This window comes from Musca vetustissima, unplaced genomic scaffold, assembly GCF_032173495.1.
Source record: "Musca vetustissima isolate MV318-11 ecotype Yass unplaced genomic scaffold, APGP_CSIRO_Mvet_v1 utg20432, whole genome shotgun sequence".
Classification (NCBI taxonomy): Eukaryota; Metazoa; Arthropoda; class Insecta; order Diptera; family Muscidae; genus Musca; species Musca vetustissima.
In genome coordinates, this window is record NW_026880861.1 from 37,158 (window position 1) to 59,023 (window position 21,866).

The 21,866-nt window shown below is 34.0% G+C and overlaps 3 protein-coding genes across 3 annotated transcripts; 1 reads left to right on the plus strand and 2 right to left on the minus strand.

Moving 5' to 3' along the window:
- Positions 1–250: 250 nt before the first annotated feature.
- On the minus strand, positions 251–2,208 carry LOC133326741 (glucose dehydrogenase [FAD, quinone]-like). The gene is made up of 2 exons (XM_061535350.1): positions 2,190–2,208; positions 251–2,076 (listed from the first exon to the last, which is right to left on the minus strand). The coding sequence occupies exons 1-2, from the start codon at positions 2,206–2,208 to the stop codon at positions 251–253; spliced, it is 1,845 nt and encodes a 614-aa protein (XP_061391334.1).
- A 2,494-nt stretch (positions 2,209–4,702) lies between these two features.
- Positions 4,703–6,574, plus strand: LOC133326742 (glucose dehydrogenase [FAD, quinone]-like). The gene has a single exon (XM_061535351.1). It carries the CDS (start codon positions 4,703–4,705, stop codon positions 6,572–6,574), a length of 1,872 nt encoding a protein of 623 aa, XP_061391335.1.
- A 3,288-nt stretch (positions 6,575–9,862) lies between these two features.
- On the minus strand, positions 9,863–11,755 carry LOC133326743 (glucose dehydrogenase [FAD, quinone]). The gene has a single exon (XM_061535352.1). The coding sequence runs from the start codon at positions 11,753–11,755 to the stop codon at positions 9,863–9,865; it is 1,893 nt and encodes a 630-aa protein (XP_061391336.1).
- Between the last annotated feature and the right edge of the window lie 10,111 nt (positions 11,756–21,866).

The following is a 21,866-nucleotide window of genomic DNA, read 5'->3' on the forward strand; positions in this document are numbered from 1 at the left end:
TTTTTTTTTTTTTGAAAAATCCAAGCCTATGGTTTCGAACACGCTTCAAGATATTTCAGTAAAAAGACTTTTTCCGGCAAAAAAATTTATTTTCTTATAATAATTATTTTTTTTTATTTCTAATTTTTTGTTCTTAAAAAATATTATTTTAATTTTTTTAAAAATAAACAACAATAAAAATGCTTATTACAAACTAATTAACAAATAAAATAATACTTCATATAACCTCTGCGGGATGGTGGGTTCCGGTTCACAGCACACCATAATCCTGCTTGATCATATCAGCTGCCTTTTCGGCAATCATATAAACCGGTCCATTTGGATGTCCCGCAATCAGCTTCGGCATAATACTGGCATCTACCACTCGTAAATTTGGTATACCATGGACCCGCAAGCGATTATCCACCACCGCTTCTCTATCGGAACTTGGTCCCATTTTCGCCGTACCCGATTGATGATAAATGGTGGTGGTCAAATATCTGACATAACATTCCAAATAGGGCCTGGAGCGTATGTGACCATATTTCCGACATGGTTTTATGCTACTATTCAGTAGCGTAGCATTCACCTTACGCATTGAGGGTTCATCGAGAAGTTCAATGATTTTTTCAATACCTCGCACCACAATATCCAGGTCATAGGGGTCGTGTAGATAATTGGCATAGATGAGAGGATATACCTTGGGGTCCTTGCTGCGCAGTAGAATGCGCCCCTTGCTACGTGGCTGCATTTGCATGGAGACAATGGCAAAGACATTGAGATCCTGTTCAATGGCTTCGGTGTAGAGATCATCAAAGATATCCTGTCTGATACCAGCTGCCCGGGCCAAAAAGGGATTTTCATGATATGAAGAATCGGCCACAATAAATTCTATGTCTGGCCAGCCATCTGGATCGTTGGGATGATCAAGATCATAAAAGGCAATGACTTCGAGGCCTCCCGCCACCGACAAAGAGCTGTTCATGGTCTGTAGAGCCAGGAAATTATCGGAGTCAAATAGGTCAGGTAATTTGATGCTACTAACATTGGCCACCACATTGACGGGTGGGGCAATATGGTCCTGCAAATTATAGCCTACTGCTAAATCGACAATGGGTTTTATGCCCACCTGGCGTAAATGTTTGGCTGGACCCACACCGGATAACATCAGCAGTTGAGGGGTATTTATTGCTCCAGCGGAGGATATGACCTCTTTGCGGGCCCTCACTTTGTAAATCTTGCCTCGAGACTCAAACTCCACACCATAGGCCCTTTTCGTCTCCGGATCAATCAGGAACTTCCGAACATGGGCATATTTTTTGATATGCAAATTGGGCCGCTTATCTTTAATGGGATAGAGATAGGCCCGATTGGCACTCCAACGATGTGTTTGATCCGTTGTGGTCTGGGCATATTGTACACCCACCTGGCGCCGGCCATTATAATCCAAATAATCGTAACCATTCTCCTGCACCGCTGCCACAAACGCCTCACTCAGTTGGGTATGCCATTTGGCATAGGACACCATGACGGGACCATTGCGACCCACATACTCCTCTTCAGCATCGGGTATAATGGAGCCTTCCAATTTTTTAAAATATGGCAGGACATCCTGATAGCTCCAGCCTGCATTACCCATTGCCGCCCAGGTATCATAATCCCGACGATTACCACGAGTGTACATCATGTAATTTAGCACCGAACTGCCACCCATTATTTTACCCCTGGGGAAGTTGCAGCGATTATCTTTCAAACCCAGACAATAGGCATTTGAGGGCTCTGTACGATAGGCCCAGTTAATATCGGGACTTAGTTGAAGAATATTTGCCGCAATAGGTAAATCCAAGGGTAAATATTCGGGACCACCAGCCTCCAAGAGAAGAATTTTCCATGAACCTATCTCCGACAGCCTTGAGGCCAGGGTACAGCCACCCGTACCCGCCCCAGCAATAATAAAATCATATTCATCCAATAGCTGTATGTCATTGTCACGATACTCATTGGTAGTGGCATCTTCGGCTCCATGCTGCAGAACTTCAATGAAATATTTCAAAACATTGGTGGTCAAACGTTGGGCGCCACATGATTCACTGCACACTAATAAAATTCCAATCGAAAAAATTAACACCAAACTCCGTTGCGATTTTCGCATTTTGTAGCTACTTCTAAGTTCGAAATGATACTGATTCTGTGGATAAAAATTAGCTAACCTGGTAAATTCTTGGCCATCATGTAAAGGCGTACTTATTTCCTCATTCCACAAACCCGATTCCATAGACCAGAAATATTATCTTCGACAAGAAAAAAATATGTTTTTATTGTTGTTCCTATTTTTTTTAATAATCGAATAAATCTATTAATTTATTCATGCCTCCGAAGAACATCTTCGGCATAATAGGCCAACACACACACAGAACAAAAGGTCAAGAAACAAGCCAAAAGACTACTGGCCTAATTATGTATGCCAACAACAAAAATACTAGTGACCGGTATAAGGCCTGGCGAACTTGAAACTAGAATCAAATTTTGATTTTTTTTAGCAGAACAAAAGAAGTTCCGAGATGACAGAAAAAATTCCACTACGATTATAAACAAATATTCTATAAATTCAAAATCCGCAGGCTTGGATTAAAAAAAATATTTTTTGAAAGCCACCATGGGCGTGGATTTTTTAAAATATATTTTTTCGAAGCTACCGTAGGCGTGGATTTTTTAAAATATATTTTTTCGAAGCTACCGTAGGCGTGGATTTTTTAAATAATTTTTTTCTGAAGCCACCATAGGCGTGGATTTTTTAAATAATTTTTTTCTGAAGCCACCATAGGCGTGGATTTTTTTAAATAATTTTTTTCTGAAGCCACCATAGGCGTGGATTTTTTTAAATAATTTTTTTCTGAAGCCACCATAGGCGTGGATTTTTTAAATAATTTTTTTCTGAAGCCACCATAGGCGTGGATTTTTTTAAATAATTTTTTTCTGAAGCCACCATAGGCGTGGATTTTTTAAATAATTTTTTTCTGAAGCCACCATAGGCGTGGATTTTTTTAAATAATTTTTTTCTGAAGCCACCATAGGCGTGGATTTTTTAAATAATTTTTTTCTGAAGCCACCATAGGCGTGGATTTTTTTAAATAATTTTTTTCTGAAGCCACCATAGGCGTGGATTGTTTAAATAATTTTTTTCTGAAGCCACCATAGGCGTGGATTTTTTTAAATAATTTTTTTCTGAAGCTACCATAGGCGTGGATTTTTTTAAATAATTTTTTTCTGAAGCCACCATAGGCGTGGATTTTTTTAAATAATGTTTTTCTGAAGCTACCATAGGCGTGGATTTTTTAAATAAATTTTTTCTGAAGCCACCATAGGCGTGGATTTTTTAAATAATTTTTTTCTGAAGCCACCATAGGCGTGGATTTTTTAAATAATTTTTTTTTGAAGCCACCATAGGCGTGGATTTTTTAAATAATTTTTTTCTGAAGCTACCATAGACGTGGATTTTTTTAAATAATTTTTTTCTGAAGCTACCATAGACGTGGATTTTTTTAAATAATTTTTTTCTGAAGCCACCATAGGCGTGGATTTTTTAAATAATTTTTTTCTGAAGCTACCATAGGCGTGGATTTTTTTAAATAATTTTTTTCTGAAGCTACCATAGGCGTGGATTTCGTAAAAAAATTTTTTCTGAAGCCACCATAGGCGTGGATTTTTTTAAATAATTTTTTTCTGAAGCTACCATAGACGTGGATTTTTTTAAATAATTTTTTTCTGAAGCCACCATAGGCGTGGATTTTTTAAATAATTTTTTTCTGAAGCCACCATAGGCGTGGATTTTTTAAATAATTTTTTTCTGAAGCCACCATAGGCGTGGATTTTTTAAATAATTTTTTTCTGAAGCTACCATAGGCGTGGATTTTTTTAAATAATTTTTTTCTGAAGCCACCATAGACGTGGATTTTTTTAAATAATTTTTTTCTGAAGCCACCATAGGCGTGGATTTTTTAAATAATTTTTTTCTGAAGCCACCATAGGCGTGGATTTTTTAAATAATTTTTTTCTGAAGCTACCATAGGCGTGGATTTTTTTAAATAATTTTTTTCTGAAGCTACCATAGACGTGGATTTTTTTAAATAATTTTTTTCTGAAGCCACCATAGGCGTGGATTTTTTAAATAATTTTTTTCTGAAGCCACCATAGGCGTGGATTTTTTTTTTTTAAATACATTTAAGGACCTCTTATAGGCGTGGATTTTTTTAAATAATTTTTTTCTGAAGCTACCATAGGCGTGGATTTTTTAAATAATTTTTTTCTGAAGCCACCATAGGCGTGGATTTTTTAAATAATTTTTTTCTGAAGCCACCATAGGCGTGGATTTTTTAAATAATTTTTTTCTGAAGCTACCATAGGCGTGGATTTTTTTAAATAATTTTTTTCTGAAGCCACCATAGGCGTGGATTTTTTAAATAATTTTTTTCTGAAGCCACCATAGGCGTGGATTTTGTAAAAAAATTTTTTCTGAAGCCACCATAGGCGTGGATTTTTTAAATAATTTTTTTCTGAAGCCACCATAGTTCCAAACATTTTTACTTTTGTTGTTAACCTCCCTAATGTGTTGTCATTTTGGGGTCAAATGGGTCAAAGTCATTACCTTTAATACTCAAAAATATCATTACTTAAAGACATTTTAAAAATAATCATTCAGTTCACCTTCGAAATTATCAGCCTAATGTTGTCGAACGTCCAGCTGCTTCGATTTTCGGTTTACTTACTGCTTCTCCAAAGTCACCCTTTAAAGTCCCAACATCAATCCTCCAATCTGTTGACATTTCTCTACAACTTCCTCAAGGATGGCCAGGAGAGATTAAATTTAGAAAATCTGGATAACAAAGTACAGCTCCTACCGGAATACGATTTCATTGTGGTGGGTGCGGGGACAGCAGGCTGTGCCTTGGCGGCACGATTATCGGAAATTCCCAAATGGTCGGTATTACTACTGGAAGCTGGTGGCCCAGAACTCCTACCCATGGATATACCTCTCAAGGCCCATTTATGGCAGGGTAATCCTTATGTCGATTGGAATTATCTCACACAACCTTCGCAGGAGTACTGCCTGGCCATGGCGGGGAGGAGATGTCATTTTACTCGTGGCAAGGTTATGGGCGGATCATCGGTATTAAATTATATGATTTACACCCGAGGTAGTCGTTGGGATTACGATCAGTGGTCACGGATGGGAAACCAGGGATGGAGTTATCGCGAAGTGTTGCCATATTTTAAGAAATTGGAAAATTCTATGATCCCGGATGAGGACGAGGAGTATAGGGGCCATGGTGGTCCAGTGAAAATTTCCTATATTAAATATCGTTCTCCAGTGGCCAAGGCTTTTGTCAAGGCTACCTGGGAGGATGGTTTGCCCTATGTGGACTATAATGGCCGGCAGCAGATTGGGGTGTCCTTCTTGCAGACCACCACCGATCAACGTTATCGTTGGAGTTCCAACCGGGCCTATCTTTATCCGCTAAAGGGGAAACGTCGGAATTTACATATAAAGAAATATAGTCATGTCACCAAGATTCTTATAGATCCTGAAACAAAAACGGCATATGGGGTAAGATTTGAAAGTCAAGGCCAGACATTTGAAATCAGAGCGCGCAAGGAGGTCATATCCTCCGCAGGGGCCATAAATACCCCTCAACTGCTGATGTTATCTGGGGTGGGGCCCAAGTCGCATTTACAGGAAATGGGTATAAGACCTCTAATGGATCTGCCAGTGGGTTATAATTTACAGGACCACCTGGCTGCGGGTTTGAATTTTGTTAGTCAACTAAAAACCCTCAGACTTTCAGATTTCCTCAATTTAAGTTTATCAACAAATTTCGAAACTGGCCTAAGTCCCCTGAACCTCCCTGGTGGGGTAGAGGCCTTGGCATTTTATGATCTAGAACATCCGCAAAATCCCCATGGTTGGCCAGATATTGAATGGTTTCTCAGCAGTGGTGCCTTGTATGCCAATCCAAGGATTTCACAAAGTTTGGGTATTCGTACCGATGTCCTACAGGCCTTATATGGCAAGGCCATCAGAGACAAAAGCAATGTTTTTATGATATTTGTGAAGCTGCTTCGGCCCCATAGTAAGGGAAGAATTCTCTTGGCCAGCCGAGATCCAAAAAAGCCACCCCTCATCTATCCGAATTTTCTCAAGGATCCAAGAGACATCAAAATCCTTCTACGTGGCATAGAAAGAGCTCTGAATTTAATGCAGACACCTACAATGAAAAATCTGAAGGCGCAATTTTTACAACAAAAAATACCAGGCTGCCAGAATTATCAGAACATTACCTCTCCGGAATATTTGGAGTGTTATGTACGCCATTTGAGCTTTACAATTTATCATCAATCGGGAACGGCAAAAATGGGTCCCGCATGGGATCGGGAGGCAGTAGTTGATCCTCGACTCAAGGTTTATGGTATACAAGGTCTCAGGGTGGTAGATGCCAGCATTATGCCGAACATTATTGCCGGACATCCCAATGGACCGGTTTTTATGATTGCCGAAAAGGCAGCGGACATGATTAAACAAGATTGTGGAAAATTGTGAAAAAGTTTAATAAAAAATTTTAATAAAAAATATCAGAAATTCGAAATTCTTGTTAAGAAAATTATGTCCCAAAGTCCCTATTATGGGAATAAGAATTAAAAAAATCCGACTTGAGGGACTGAGGATTTTTTTTATAGAAAAAATACAGACCTAAGGGTCTGAGGAATTTTTGTCTATAGAATGAGGGTCTGTCGAATTTTTTTCTGTAGAAAATAAAAATATAGACGTGTAGATTTTCGATTTTTTTACATGAAGAATATTTTTTGTATTGATCCACCCTAACGTTTGCCAGTGCGTATTTCTTACAAAAAAGAAAAAAAAAAAAAAAATGAAAAATATTTTTAATTGCCACTTTTGTTATATAATAAAAAATTTAATGTCAATATAAATTAATTAAGTAATAAAATCCGGAGAACGGGTCAATGACTGGTAGATTTTAGCGGACTATTTTTGGAACAGGAAAGCTGTAATAAGGATATGTTCTGAGGCTACCACAAGGCGTGGATTTCTATACCCTTCATCACACTTCACAAAGTACAGGTCGCAATTATTATTCGAATTGGATGAAATTTGGCACAGCTCATTCATTTGGCCCATGAACGAACCCTATTGAAATTGGGATAAATCGGTTCAGATTTAGATATAGCTCCCATATATATTTTCGTCCGATATAAAGTAAATGGTGTACCAAAGTCCCTATATATCATTCGATTTGCACAAAATTTGGCACAGCGTAATGACTTAGGTCTAAAATGACGTGTGTCAAGTTTCGTGAAAATCGGTTCAGATTTAGGTATAGCTCCCATATATATTTTCGTCCGATTTGAGGTATATGATGCACCAAAGTCTGTAAATATCTTTCGATTTGCACGAAATTTGGCACAAGTGTAATGAATGAGGTCTAGCAATTTTTTTCATAAATTTGTCCAATGGTACGTATACGACTCTAAATCTTCCCGAATGAAATGAAATTTATCATAGGTTGCAGAAAGACATGAGTATGTTCCTTCGAGGGAACATTGACATACAATTGTAAGGATATATATGTGCAATATACCCATAGTGGTGAAGGGTATCATATAGTCGGCCCAGTCCGTCTTTACTGCTTTCCTTACTGGTTTAAATATTTTTTTCTGCTTGGATTTTTTAAATAATTTTTTTTCTAAGTGATTTTAAAAATAATAATTTAAAAAAACGCTTGTATTTTTTAAATATTTCAGAAACAAATTATTAAAAAAATCCACGCCTTGGTTAGGCCTCAGAAACAAATTATTTAAAAAATCCACGCCTTGGTTAGGCCTCAGAAAAAAATTATTTAAAAAATCCACGTTTTTGTTAGGCCTCAGAAAAAAATTATTTAAAAAATCCACGCCTTGGTGAGGCCTCAGAAAAAAAAATTATTTAAAAAATCCACGCCTTGGTTAGGCCTCAGAAAAAAAAATTATTTAAAAAATCCACGCCTTGGTTAGGCCTCAGAAAAAAATCATTTAAAAAATCCACACCTTGGTTAGGCCTCAGAAAAAAATTATTTAAAAAATCCACGCCTTGGTTAGGCCTCAGAAAAAAAATTATTTAAAAAATCCACGCCTTGGTTAGGCCTCAGAAAAAAAATTATTTAAAAAATCCACACCTTGGTTAGGCCTCGGAAAAAAATTATTTAAAAAATCCACGCCTTGGTTAGGCCTCAGAAAAAAATTATTTAAAAAATCCAAGCCTTGGTGAGGCCTCAGAAAAAAATTATTTCAGAAATCCACGCCTTGGTTAGGCCTCAGAAAAAAATTATTTAAAAAATCCACACCTTGTGGTAGCATCAAAAATAAAATTATTTAAAAATCCACGCCTTAAAGAAATCCACGCCTTGGTTAAGCCTCAGAAAAAAATTATTTAAAAAATCCACACCTTGGTTAGGCCTCAGAAAACAATCATTTAAAAAATCCACGCCTTGGTTAGGGCTCAGAAAAAAATTATTTAAAAAATCCACGCCTTGGTTAGGCCTCAGAAAAAAATTATTTAAAAAATCCACGCCTTGGTTAGGCCTCAGAAAAAATTATTTAAAAAATGCACGACTTGGTTAGGCCTCAAAAAAAAATTATTTAAAAAATCCACGCCTTGGTTAGGCCTCAGAAAAAAATTATTTAAAAAATCCACACCTTGTGGTAGCATCAAAAATAAAATTATTTAAAAATCCACGCCTTAAAGAAATCCACGCCTTGGTTAAGCCTCAGAAAAAAATTATTTAAAAAATCCACACCTTGGTTAGGCCTCAGAAAACAATCATTTAAAAAATCCACGCCTTGGTTAGGGCTCAGAAAAAAATTATTTAAAAAATCCACGCCTTGGTTAGGCCTCAGAAAAAAATTATTTAAAAAATCCACGTCTTGGTTAGGCCTCGGAAAAAAATTATTTAAAAAATCCACGCCTTGGTTAGGCCTCAGAAAAAAATTATTTAAAAAATCCACGCCTTGGTTACACCTCAGAAAAAAATTATTTAAAAAATCCACGCCTTGGTTAGGCCTCAGAAAAAATTATTTAAAAAATGCACGACTTGGTTAGGCCTCAAAAAAAAATTATTTAAAAAATCCACGTCTTGGTTAGGCCTCGGAAAAAAATTATTTAAAAAATCCACGCCTTGGTTAGGCCTCAGAAAAAAATTATTTAAAAAAGCCAAGCCTTAAATATATTAAAGAAATAAATATTAAATACATTCTTTTATTTTGAATTTTTTATTTATTTTATTTTTTAAATTTTTTTATTTAAATTATATACATTAAATTATTTATAGTCTATACTCTAAATTTACAATAGCTTTTGTTTCGTTTCATTTTTTTTTTAATTTAGGAATTCCAATATAATAAATTAGCCAGTTTGGTTTGAAAATAAATCTAATGACATATTCTAGAAAAAATAATAATTATTACAATGACGTAAATATATTTTTAAATTATATATATTATACACAATAAATTATTAATAATAAAAAAAATATTTTTAATTTTTTTTTAATACAAATAAATTATAACAACAATTAAAACAAATGACTAAGCCAGCTTATAATAAATTATTAATTATATATTTTTTTAATTTTTTTATAACAAAATAATATAATTAATTATATTATACACATGGCAACATACACAATACGACTACATGGTAAGGTACAAAAATTTGAGCCCCCTGAAAAATATGATTTTGGCCTGAGGTTGGTTATGAACAGCCTTTAAATAACGAAGGAGGTATTTATTTTCCCTTGAAAAAATATCTAAGAAATTTGTTTCTCCCACCCTCCCTCTATCTCTTGGCATTCACCTTTTTATATTCCGGATTGTGGAACCAATCCTCTTTGATCAAATCCGCTCCCTTCTCACCAATCATAATGACCGGTGCATTGGTATTTCCACTACTTATAGTGGGCATAATACTGGCATCGATGACCCTCAAACCCCTTATGCCATATACCCTTAACCTAGGATCCACCACAGCTTCCTGATCCCAGGCTGGACCCATTTTTGCTGTACCACATGGATGATATATGGTCATGGAAATGGTGCGAATGTGACACTCAATATAGGCATCCGACATAAATTTATGTTGTTTGCAATTCGGCAGGGACTTAGTCCACAGCCGCGAACCAAATTGTTTGAAGACCTTAGCCTCAGCCACTCGCAACGCGATTTTGGCACCCTCAACCAAAACCTTAACATCCAAAGGATCATCAAAATAATTGGCATTGATCAAAGGGTAGGCAAAGGGATTTGCCGACCTTAGCCTAACCCAACCCCTAGACCTAGGTCTCAGTAACAACGGAATTATGCTCCATGCATCCTTATTGGCAATGGGTTGATAGACCTCCTGATAGAGAGACTCCTTCAAACCCATAACCTTCTTTACCCTGGCTCCATTATCCGAATTTATGCTAGCCGGGGCCATGTGAAACTGTATATCCGGCCAATCCAGCGAGCGATTAGAATAGGGCGTGTGGACAAAAGCCAATCCTTCCACACCACCCAAGGTGGTCATGGGTCCTCTTTCCCTCAACACATATTGCATGGTAATACCCGTGGGATTAAATCGATCCTGGACAATGGAAACGGGTTTGTCAACCAAAAAAGTCAACCCGCCCATACCCACATGATCCTGCATATTTTCACCCACCGGCAAATCCTGCAATACCTTGATACCCAAATCCTCCAAATGCTGCCGGGGGCCAATACCCGACAACATCATCAGCTGTGGCGTATTAATGGCCCCTGCCGAGAGTATTACCTCCCTTTTCGCATAGACCCTTTGCACCTTGCCATTTTTAACAAATTCCACCCCCTTGACACGCATCGTGGCCTCATCAATCAACACCTTTGTGGCCTGAGAATTCAATGACATATGGAAATTTTTACGATATTTTATGGGCCTCAAAAAAGCCTTGGCGGTACTGCATCTCGAACCCCTCCTAATCGTACCCTGGGCCATCATAAACCCGGTCTGCAATTCCCCATTAATATCACGATTTTCATAACCAATCTCCGTGCCGGCCTCTACAAATGCCGCCACCAAGGGTGTATGCCAAGGAGACTCCTGCACCGTCAAATACCCTCCCTTACCATGATACGGATTATTACTTAAATATGGGTTACGATTATCTTCCGATTTCTTAAAATAATGCAAAACATTATCATAACCCCAACCCTCATTGCCCAAAGCCTCCCAGTGATCATAGTCATGGCGATTACCCCTTACATATAACATATAATTCAGGACACTCGAACCACCCAGTACCTTACCCCTTGGCCAATTGCAGCGATTATTATTCATACCCAAACAGGATTTATTCGACGACTCTGTCTTATATTGCCAATCGAGTTTACTCAGCTGCAAGTAGGCTGCCAAGGAGGGAACATCGGATATTTCATTTTCATCAGGACCAGCTTCGAGCAGCAGCACCTTCCATTTGCGTACCTCACTCAAACGATTGGCGACCACAGCTCCTGCCGACCCCGCACCCACAACAATAAAATCATATTCCGGATATAAATTCGGTTGATCGAATACCCTAGACTCGGGATCCACCTGGTCATAACGGTAATAGGTAATGGTGGCCAGGAGTAGAGGTATTAGCCACAGGCCTGTTGTGACCACACCGAAGGTGGATTTTATCACCGTGGTTATGAACAGCAAATTGAAGACCATTTTCCTTTTTAAATGGAAGGGAAAAGGGATTTTTCTTTGGGATGTGAAGTAATGAAATTTGGAGAATTGTTGTTGTTGTAATTATTGTTCGTTCTGTTGTTGTTGTAAATAATTGTTCTCTTCGTCTTTCTGGCTCTATAGTTTCTTGCGTTTACTCATTGTAGTCGTCAATGAGGCAGATTATGGCTATTATGCTCTGAAAAGAGAGAGATGGGAGAGAGAAAAAAATTAGATTGAGAGAATAAAAATTAAATTCATAAATAAAAATAAATACTTTTTAATCATGTTTAAAAATAAATTCTAAAAAATAATCATAAATAAGGCTTGGTTATAAAAAGGCAGGCATTTTTGAGGTTATGTTGCAGGCATTTTTTAGGTTATGTTGCAATTTTGACCAAATCTCCCACAAACCCTTTCTTTAGAGCTTTGGTGTCAATGGAAAAAATATTCTAGAGAAAATTTCAGTATAGGTGCCCGAACAACAGAAATCCAGAAAACTGATATTTATATATAAAAACTACCGTTAAAAATTTATATACTTAGATGCCAGGCATTTTTGAGGTTATGTTGCAATTTTGACAAAATCTCCCACAAAACCTCATTTTAGAGACTTCATGTCAATGGAAACAATATTCTAGAGAAAATTTCACTATAGGTCCCCGAACAACAGAAACCTCTAAAGGTTATATTTATATATAAAAAATGCCGTTAGAAATTTATATATTTAGAGGGTAGGCATTTTGTGAGGTTATGTTGCTATTTTGACAAAATCTCTCACAAAACCTATCAATAGGGCTTTGAGGTCAATGGAAAAAATATTCTTGAGAAAATTTCACTATAGGTCCCCGAACAACCGAAACCTGAAAAAATAAGTTGTAGTTATAAAAAAATACCGTTAGCAATTTACTTATTTAGAGGCTAGGCATTTTTGAGGTTATGTTGCAATTTGGACAAAATCTCTCATAAAACCTGTCTTAAGGACTTTGGTGTCAATGGAAAAAATATTCTAGAGGAAATTTCACTATAGGTCTCCGAACAAAAGAAATCGGTAAAAATAATATTTATATATAAAAAATACTTTTGGAAATTTATATATTTAGAGGGCTGGTATTTTTGAGGTTATGTTGTAATTTTGACCAAATCTCCCACAAAACCTCATTTTAGAGATTTGATATCAATGAAAAAAATACTGTAGAGAAATTTTCACTACAGGTCCCCGAACAAAAGGAATCTGTGAAAATAATATTTATATACAAAACTACCGTTAACGATTTATATACACAAAGGCAGACATTTTTGAGGTTATAAAAAATACCGTTGGAAATTCATATATTTAGAGGTTAAACATTTTTGAGGTTATGTTGCAATTTCGACAAAATCACCCATACAACCTCATTTTAGAGGCTTGGTGTTAATGAAAAAAGTATTTTTTGTAAAATTTTACTATAGGTCCCCGAACAACAGAGACCTGTAAATATAATATTTATATACAATAAATACCGTTGAAATTTTATATAGTTAGAGACCAGGCATTTTTGAGGTTACGTTGCAATTTTGACCAAATCTCCCACAAAATACCATTTTAGAGACTTCATGTCAATGAAAAAAATATTCGAGAGAAAATTTCACTATAGGCTCCCGAACAAAAGAAAATGGTAATAACAATATTTATACATAAAAATATCGATGGCATTTTTTTATATTTAGAGGGTAGGTATTTTTGAGGTTAAAATGAAGTTTTGACAAAATCACCCATAAAACCTTTTATTTGGGCTTTGATGGTAATGGACAAAATATTCTAGAGAAAATTTTACTATAGCTACCCGATCAACAGAAACCCGTTAAAATAATATTTATCTATACTAATAAAAGAGTAAAGTGATTGACTGACTGACTGACTGACTGACAGATTTAACGATTCATCAACGCCCAGACGAAACGGCTTAAGCTAGAATCTTGAAATTTTGGGTGAGGGTCACTCTAGGTCCAAAGGTGACAGATAAGGCTGGGTTTTTGGAAATTCGTACTAGAAAGGTACGAAAAGTACTAAATGTGAAACCATTCATATTTGGCGAACCGGTAGTGCTAGAATTCTTAAATTTTAAGCGAGGTTTAATGATGGAGTGTAGAATAGATATAGCAAAGGGTTTTTGGGCGAAAAGTACTAAAATGTACTAAATTTGGTACAATTTCGTTGCATGTGAATGGATAAAGCTAAAAACATGAAATTTGGAATGTGAATTAGTGTTGAGATGTAGGGTCTATTTAAGGAGATGGTTTTGAAAGTGTGTACTCATGTGTACGAAAAGTACTACATGGTACTATATTTGGTACAAATCGAGCTGGAATCCTGAGATTCGAAATTAAAATTTCCATCGGAGTTTAGAATTGGGATATGTACATAGTTTTGGAAAAATTTTACTTATGTGTACAAAAAGTCCAAAATCGTACTATAATTGGTACAATTTGGATTTGGGTGAACCGATAGAGCGGGAACAATGAAATTTGGAGTGAGGATCTATCCTCTAGGATTAGGGTCAGGATTCAGTTTAACAAATTAATACTTATGAGTACTAAATGGTACTAAATTTGGTACAATTTGAATTTTAGTTGAACCAATAGAGCTAGAATCATGAAATTTGGAGTCACGATCATTGTGGGGGTTTAGGGTTGGGGTGTGTAGGAAATTTTAGAAATTTGTACTACTATGTACAAATTTCTAAAATTAAAATTAGTTAAAATTAGTACAATTTAAATTGTGGGTGATCCGATAGAGTTAGAATCCTTAAATTTGGATTTAGGATCACTGTGGGGGTATTGGTTTGGGTTAAGTAGGAAGTTTTGGAAATTCTTACTACTGTGTACTAAATTTGGTACAATTTGTATTGTGGGTGTACCGATAGAGTTTCAATCCTTAAACATGGATTTAGGAGCACTGTGGGGTTGTATGATTGGGGTATGCAGGATGTTTTGGAAATTTGTAGTAATGTGTACCAAATTTGGTACAATCTAAGTTGTAGATGAAGCGATAGAGTTGGAATCCTAAAATTTTGATTAAGGGTCACTGTGGGGGTTTAGGATTGGGATATGTAGGAAGTTTTGAAATTGTACTACTGTGTACAAAATTTGGTACAATTTAAATTGTGTGTAAACCGATAAAATTGGAATCCTGAAACTAGGATTTAGGATCACTGTGGGGGTGTTGGCTTGGGTTAAGAAGGTGGTTTTGGAAATTCGTACTACTGAATACTGAATTTGGTACAATTTGAATTGTGGGTGAACCTATGGATTTGGAATCCTGAAAGTTGGATTTAGGATCGGGCAAGCAGGAAGTTCTGTTAGATTGTTGATGAGGGTACATATTTAAATAATGTGTGCTAAATGGAAAATTTAGATTTGGGTGAACCTTTAGAGCTCGAGTCATGAAATTTTGTACTAAATGGTACTCAAATTTAATTTATGGTCGGTATTAACGTGTGGAGTGTTTTTTTTCTGACATATGCAGTTTTCTGTGTATATAAAACAATATGTTAATACATGTTCCAATATTTCCTACATTCCCTAACGAAGTTGCGAGCATATGCTAGTAAACAATTTCACCAATGGCGTGATTTTTATACCCTTCACCACACTGTGGTACAGGATATTATGTCTTTGTGCATATGTTTGTAACTGGCAAAAGGAAACGAGATAGACATATGGTTCCTTTTGAGAATATGCATAGAATCACTTTCTGAGTCGATTTATGCATGTCCGTACGTCTGTCTGTCCATGTTAAATTGTAAACAAAGTACAGGTCGTATTTATGATCCGAATTGGATGAAATTTTGCATAGGTCACTTATTTAGTCCAAGGATGAACCCTATTGAAATTGGTTCAAAAATCGGTTCAGATTTGGGTATAGCTCCCATATATATTTTCGTTCGATTTAATGTAAATGGTGTACCAATGCCCCTATGTATCTTTCGATTCACACGAAATTTGGCAAAGCGTACTGAATGAAGTCTAGAATGATTTGTGTCAAATATCCTGAAAATCGGTCCAGATTTCGATATAGCTCCCATATATATTTTCGTGCGATTTTTAGTAAATGGTGTACCAATGCCCCTATATATCTTTCGATATACACGAAATTTAGCATAGCCTAATAAATTAGGTCTAGAATGATGTGGGTCAAGTTTCCTGAAAATCGGTTCAGATTTAGATATAACTCCCATATATATTATCGTCCGATTTATTGTAAATGGTTTACCAATGCCCCTATATATCTTTCGATTTGCATGAAATTTGGCATAGCGTACTGAATTGAGACTAGAATGATGTGTGTAAATTTTTTTGAAAATCGGTTCAAATTTAGATATAGCGCCCATGTATATGTTCGACCGATTTAATGTAAATGGTATACCAATGCCACTATATATCTTTCGATTTGCATGAAATTTGGCACAGCGTACTGAATTGAGTGTATAATGATATGTTCTATATATATCTTATATATCTTTCGTTCAATTTCATGTCAATGTTCCTTCGAAAAGGCGACGCGACCTCTGTTAGGAGACTATGTAGAATATACCCCAAGTGGTGAAGGGTATCATATAGTCGGCCCAGTCCGAATTTACTTCTTTCCTTACTGGTTTTGAATGCCTTAATTTTTATTCACTAATTATATTTTTAATTTTCTTCTCTTTACAGGTAAGTCGATCATTAAAAAACATTATAAAATAAATAAAATTTTGTAAGGATAACAAAAACTCCGATTTTTTCCAAATGTTGAAATCTCTTCTTTTTCTTCCCCAAAATATTGCAAAAAAAAAAAAAAAAAAATATTGAAATGAATATTTCTCAAAACCAAAGATGGACACTACGTGACAACGAAAACGCATTAACGAACGTTATGGCCAACTCTCTGTGGTCTTGTTTTGAATATGAATTTGTATTTTGTTACGCATGCGCATATGAGCCATGAATAAAAGAAAAAAAAAAAACAAAAAAAATATTCAAATTCAAATTTTGCAATATTGAAATAAATAAATCTATTTTAGAAAAAGAAAAACTGGTTTAGTGGAGAAAAACGTTTTTATTATTTTCTATTAAGGAGTGCTGGAGTTTCTTAAAATTCTCTCTTTTTTTTGGGTGAATGAGAGTTTCTTTTTCTAGACTTTTTTTTAAAATTAAAATCACTGCAAAAAAATTCAAAATTTGACAACATATATCAATTTTTGCCATGTGCCTTTGGTTCAAAACTGGGTCAATGGTTTTGTGGTGCTTTGGAGTTTTGAACTTCTTCTAGTTCTGGTCTGCTTGCCAAACGCATGGCCGTAGACGTCCACACGATTTCTGCTGCTGATGCTGCCTAACTTCACTTCCGCATTAACTAATCAAAATTCCAATTTTTATGCTACTTCCGTTATTTCTATTTCAGTTTCTATTTCGTTTTGTTTTTATTTTTTTCATTTTCATTTAAATAAATGCTTAGTATTAGCAGTTCGGTCAATTCTTGTTGTTGTTTTTATTATATCCAATTTTTGCTAATTAATTTGTTATTAGCATTTATTTGTTGTTTAGCGTTGTTTTTGGATATGTTGTCGATTGTTGTTGTTGTTTTTCTTTCTGTTTTCATAGAGAATGACATTAAGATGTTTGATGACCGTCCGTCTGTCTGTCTGTCTTGGCCACAGTCTCTAGCCTAAAGGTTAATAAACTTCCATGTGCCTTAGACTAGCAGCAGAAGCAGCAGCATTGGATCTTAGAATCTGCAGCGAATTTCATCATATGACAAAGAAAAAAAAAAACACTTTTTTTGAAGATCGTGGATTTTGAAAATTTTATTGAAAAAATTGCCACTAATGGTTACCTTAACATTGACACTGAATATTCTTTTGTTTCAAAAAAAAAAAAAAAAAATTATTATAGAAGCAGAATATTCTAGTCTCCATCACCTTGACTTATTGTGGATCTAGGCCTTAATTTGAATATTTAGCAATAATAATATTTATGAAATAAGAATTTGGCACGATGCCATTGACAAGCAGGTTTTTTCATTCTAGACTATTTTGATATTGAAAATAAATATTTCATTTTTTTAAGCAGACACAAGCGTAGAATATTTTTTTCTTGAAGACAAAAAAAAATCATGGATTTAAAAAAAATACTTTTTTTAGGGTAAGATAAGGTTAACATAGGCCTGGACTTTTGAAAACATATTTTTTGTATCCTAAAATAGGCGTGATTTAAAAAAAAATATTATTTGTAGCCTGACATAGGCGGGGATTTAAAAAAATATATTTTTTTAATAATCCACGCCTATGGTGGCACCCAGAAATATTTTTTAAATAATCCACGCCCATTGTGGCAGCCAAAAAATATTTTTTAAATTTAAATTTTTTATTGTGGCACCCAAAAAATATTTTTTAAATAATCCACGCCTATTGTGGCACCCAAAAAACATTTTTTAAAAAATCCACGCCTATTGTGGCACCCAAAACATATTTTTTAAATAATCCACGCCTATTGTGGCACCCAGAAAATATTTTTTAAATAATCCACGCCTATTGTGGCACCCAAAAAATATTTTTTAAATAATCCACGCCTATTGTTGCACCCAAAAATTATTTTTTAAAAAATCCACTCCTATTGTGGCACCCACAAAATATTTTTTAAAAAATCCACGCCTATTGTGGCACCCAAAAATATTTTTTAAAAAATCCACGCCTATTGTGGCACCCAAAAAATATTTTTTAAATAATCCACGCCTATTGTGGCACCCACAAAATATTTTTTAAAAAATCCACGCCTATTGTGGCACCCAAAAATATTTTTTAAAAAATCCACGCCTATTGTGGCACCCACAAAATATTTTTTAAATAATCCACGCCTATTGTGGCACCCAGAAAATATTTTTTAAATAATCCACGCCTATTGTGGCAGCCAAAAAAAAATTTTTAAATAATCCACGCCTATTGTGGCACCCAAAAAATATTTTTTTAAATAATCCACGCCTATTGTGTCAACCAAAAATTTTTTTTAAATAATCCACGCCTATTGTGGCAGCCAAAAAATATTTTTTAAATAATCCACGCCTATTGTGGCAGCCAAAAAAAATTTTTAAATAATCCACGCCTATTGTGGCACCCAAAAAATATTTTTTAAAAAATCCACGCCTATTGTGGCACCCAAAAAATATTTTTTTAAATAATCCACGCCTTTTGTGGCACCCAAAAAATATTTTTTAAAGAATCCACGCCTATTGTGTCATGTCAATGGTCCCTCGAAGGAACATACTAATGTCTTTCTGCAACCTAAGCTACCATGGGACAAATTTATGGAAAACGATTTATAGCAAAATTGCTATACGCTATTCGGTACGCCGTACTGTCAACAATTTTATTTCAATCAGACACCCGTTCGAAATATATATGGAAGCTATTACTGGATCTGCACCAATTTCAACAAAAAAACGTTGTGCAAAATTTCGTGTTAATCGAATAAACATTAGGAGTTTGGTGCGCCATTTATGTAAAAATCGGACGAAAATATATATGGGAGATATATCTAAATCTGTACCGATTTTCACAAAATTTCACACACATTTTTCTAGATGCAATTCAATACCCTATGCCAAATTTCGTGCAAATCGAAGGATTTATAGGTACTTTGGTTCATCATTTACTTTAAATCGGTCGAAAATATATATGGGAGCTATATCTAAATCTGAACCGATTTTCACGAAACTTAACACACATCACTCTAGACTTAATTTAGTACGCTATACCAAATTTCGTGCAAATCGAAAGATATATAGGGACTTTGGTGCACGATTTATATAAAATCGAACGAAAATATATATGGGAGCTATATCAAAATCTGAACCGATTTCCACAAAATTTAATACACATTTTTCTAGACTTAATTCAATATGCTATGCCAAATTTCGTGCAAATCTAAGGATATATAGGTACTTTGGTGCACCATTTACATAAAATCGGACGAATATATATATGGGAGCTATATCTAAATCTAAACCGATTTTCACGCAACTTAATACACATCACTATAGACTTAATTTAGTACGCTATACCAAATTTCGTGCAAATCGAAAGATATATAGGGACTTTGGTGCACCATTTACATAAAATCGGACGAAAATATATATGGGAGCTATATCGAAATCTGAACCGATTTTTCCCAATTGCAATAGGGTTCGTCCTTGGGCCAAATAAATATGCCGTGCCAAGTTACATTCAACAGACGGACATGTATAAATCGACTCAAAAAGTGATTCTATGCATATTCTCAAGAGGAGCCATGGGCCTATCTCGTTTCCTTTTGCCTGTTACAAACATATACACAAAGACATAATACCCTGTGCCACAGTGTGGTGAAGGGTATAAAAAGGGTACCCCTTGGGGCATAAAAATCCACCACTTCCCCCCTTTCATAATTTTGTTTCTTCTTCCTCAACATTAAAGCGAGACATTTTTGAAATTCCATTAAAATTTTGTGATCGACTCTATGGCATCAGTACTTTGTTAATGGCTGGTTTAAAATGCATACATACATACACTCATATATATATATATATATATTTTCATCTGCATTGAAGGCATGTATGCACATGTGCTCTGTAACTATCGTCTGCCTAGGCTGTCTAAATATTTATGAGATGTTTTTTGTAAACACTTAATGCCGGAGGCAATTCCTTCTTCTTACAAAAGACTTAAGAAACGAACTTTTTTATTATGCTTGAAATATAAAAAAAAACTGAAGACTTAAGAAGTAAACTTTTTTTACTTTACTTGAAAGGAGGAGGAAAAATGAAACAAAAGACTTAAGAACCAAACTCTGTAACGCATTGCAATTTTCGAGAGAGAGAGAAAAAAGAACAATATTCTTGGTGCTCTCTGAGAGAGATATACATACAATAAGAAGACTTAAGAAACAAACTTTAAATTGCATTACAAAGGAGGTGAAAAAAAAAAACAAAAGACTTAAGAACCAAACTCTGTAACGCATTGCAACTGTCGAATGAGGCTGTGAGAGAGAAAAAAAGAAAAATCTTCATAGAGCTCTCTGAGAGAGATAAACATAAAATAAAAAGACTTAAGAAACCAACTTTAAATTGCATTACAAAGGAAACAAGAGAAGGCTGGTAAAAAAATAAAAATGGAGTGATCTCCTTATTGTGGTGCTTGCCAGACCATTTACGTCACGTTTTTTGATTTATAATGAGATGGTGGTATTTATTTTTGGTACTTTACCCTAGACATTACACCAGATTACAGAGTTATAAAATATATATTTTTGAAAAAAAAAATAAAATAAAAAAATTAAAAAAATAAAAAAATTAAATAAAATAAAATTTATTATATAAAAATATTTAAAAATTAATTTTGTTAATAAATAAAAAATTAATAAAAAATAAAAAAATAATAAAATAAAAAAATTAATAAAATATAAAACTTAATAAAATAAAAAATTAATAAAATAAAAAAATTTAAATAAAAGTTAAATTTATTATATAAAAAATATTTAAAAATTAAGTTTGTTAATGAATAAAAAATTAATAAAAAATAAAAAAAAATAAAATAAAAAAATTAATTAAAAAAAATTTAAACAAAAGTTAAATTTATTATATAAAAATATTTAAAAATTAATTTAGTTAATGAATAAAAAATTAATAAAAAATAATAAAATAAAAAAAATAATAAAATATAAAAATTAATAAAATAAAAAAATTAATAAAATAAAAAAATTAATAAAATAAAAAATTTAAATAAAATAAAAATTTAAAAAAAAATTAAATTTTGTTATATAAAAAATGTTTAAAAATTAATTTTGTTAATAAATAACAAATTAATAAAAAATAAAAAAAATAATAAAATAAAAAAATAATAAAATATAAAAATTAATGAAATAAAAAAATTAATAAAATAAAAAAATTTAAATAAAAGTTAAATTTATTATGTTTTTGCAAAATAGTCAAATAGACCGCCAAACACTACTGTTAAATTTATTATATAAAAAAATATTTAAAAATTAATTTTGTTAATAAATAAAAAAAATTAATAAAATATAAAAAAAAACAATAAAATAAAAATATTAATAAAATAAA

What these genes read in the sequence shown, in the direction of transcription:
- LOC133326742 (XM_061535351.1), top strand. Translation starts at nt 4,703, where the DNA reads ATGTTGTCGAACGTCCAGCTGCTTCGATTTTCGGTTTACTTACTGCTT.
- LOC133326743 (XM_061535352.1), bottom strand. Translation starts at nt 11,755, where the DNA reads ATGGTCTTCAATTTGCTGTTCATAACCACGGTGATAAAATCCACCTTC.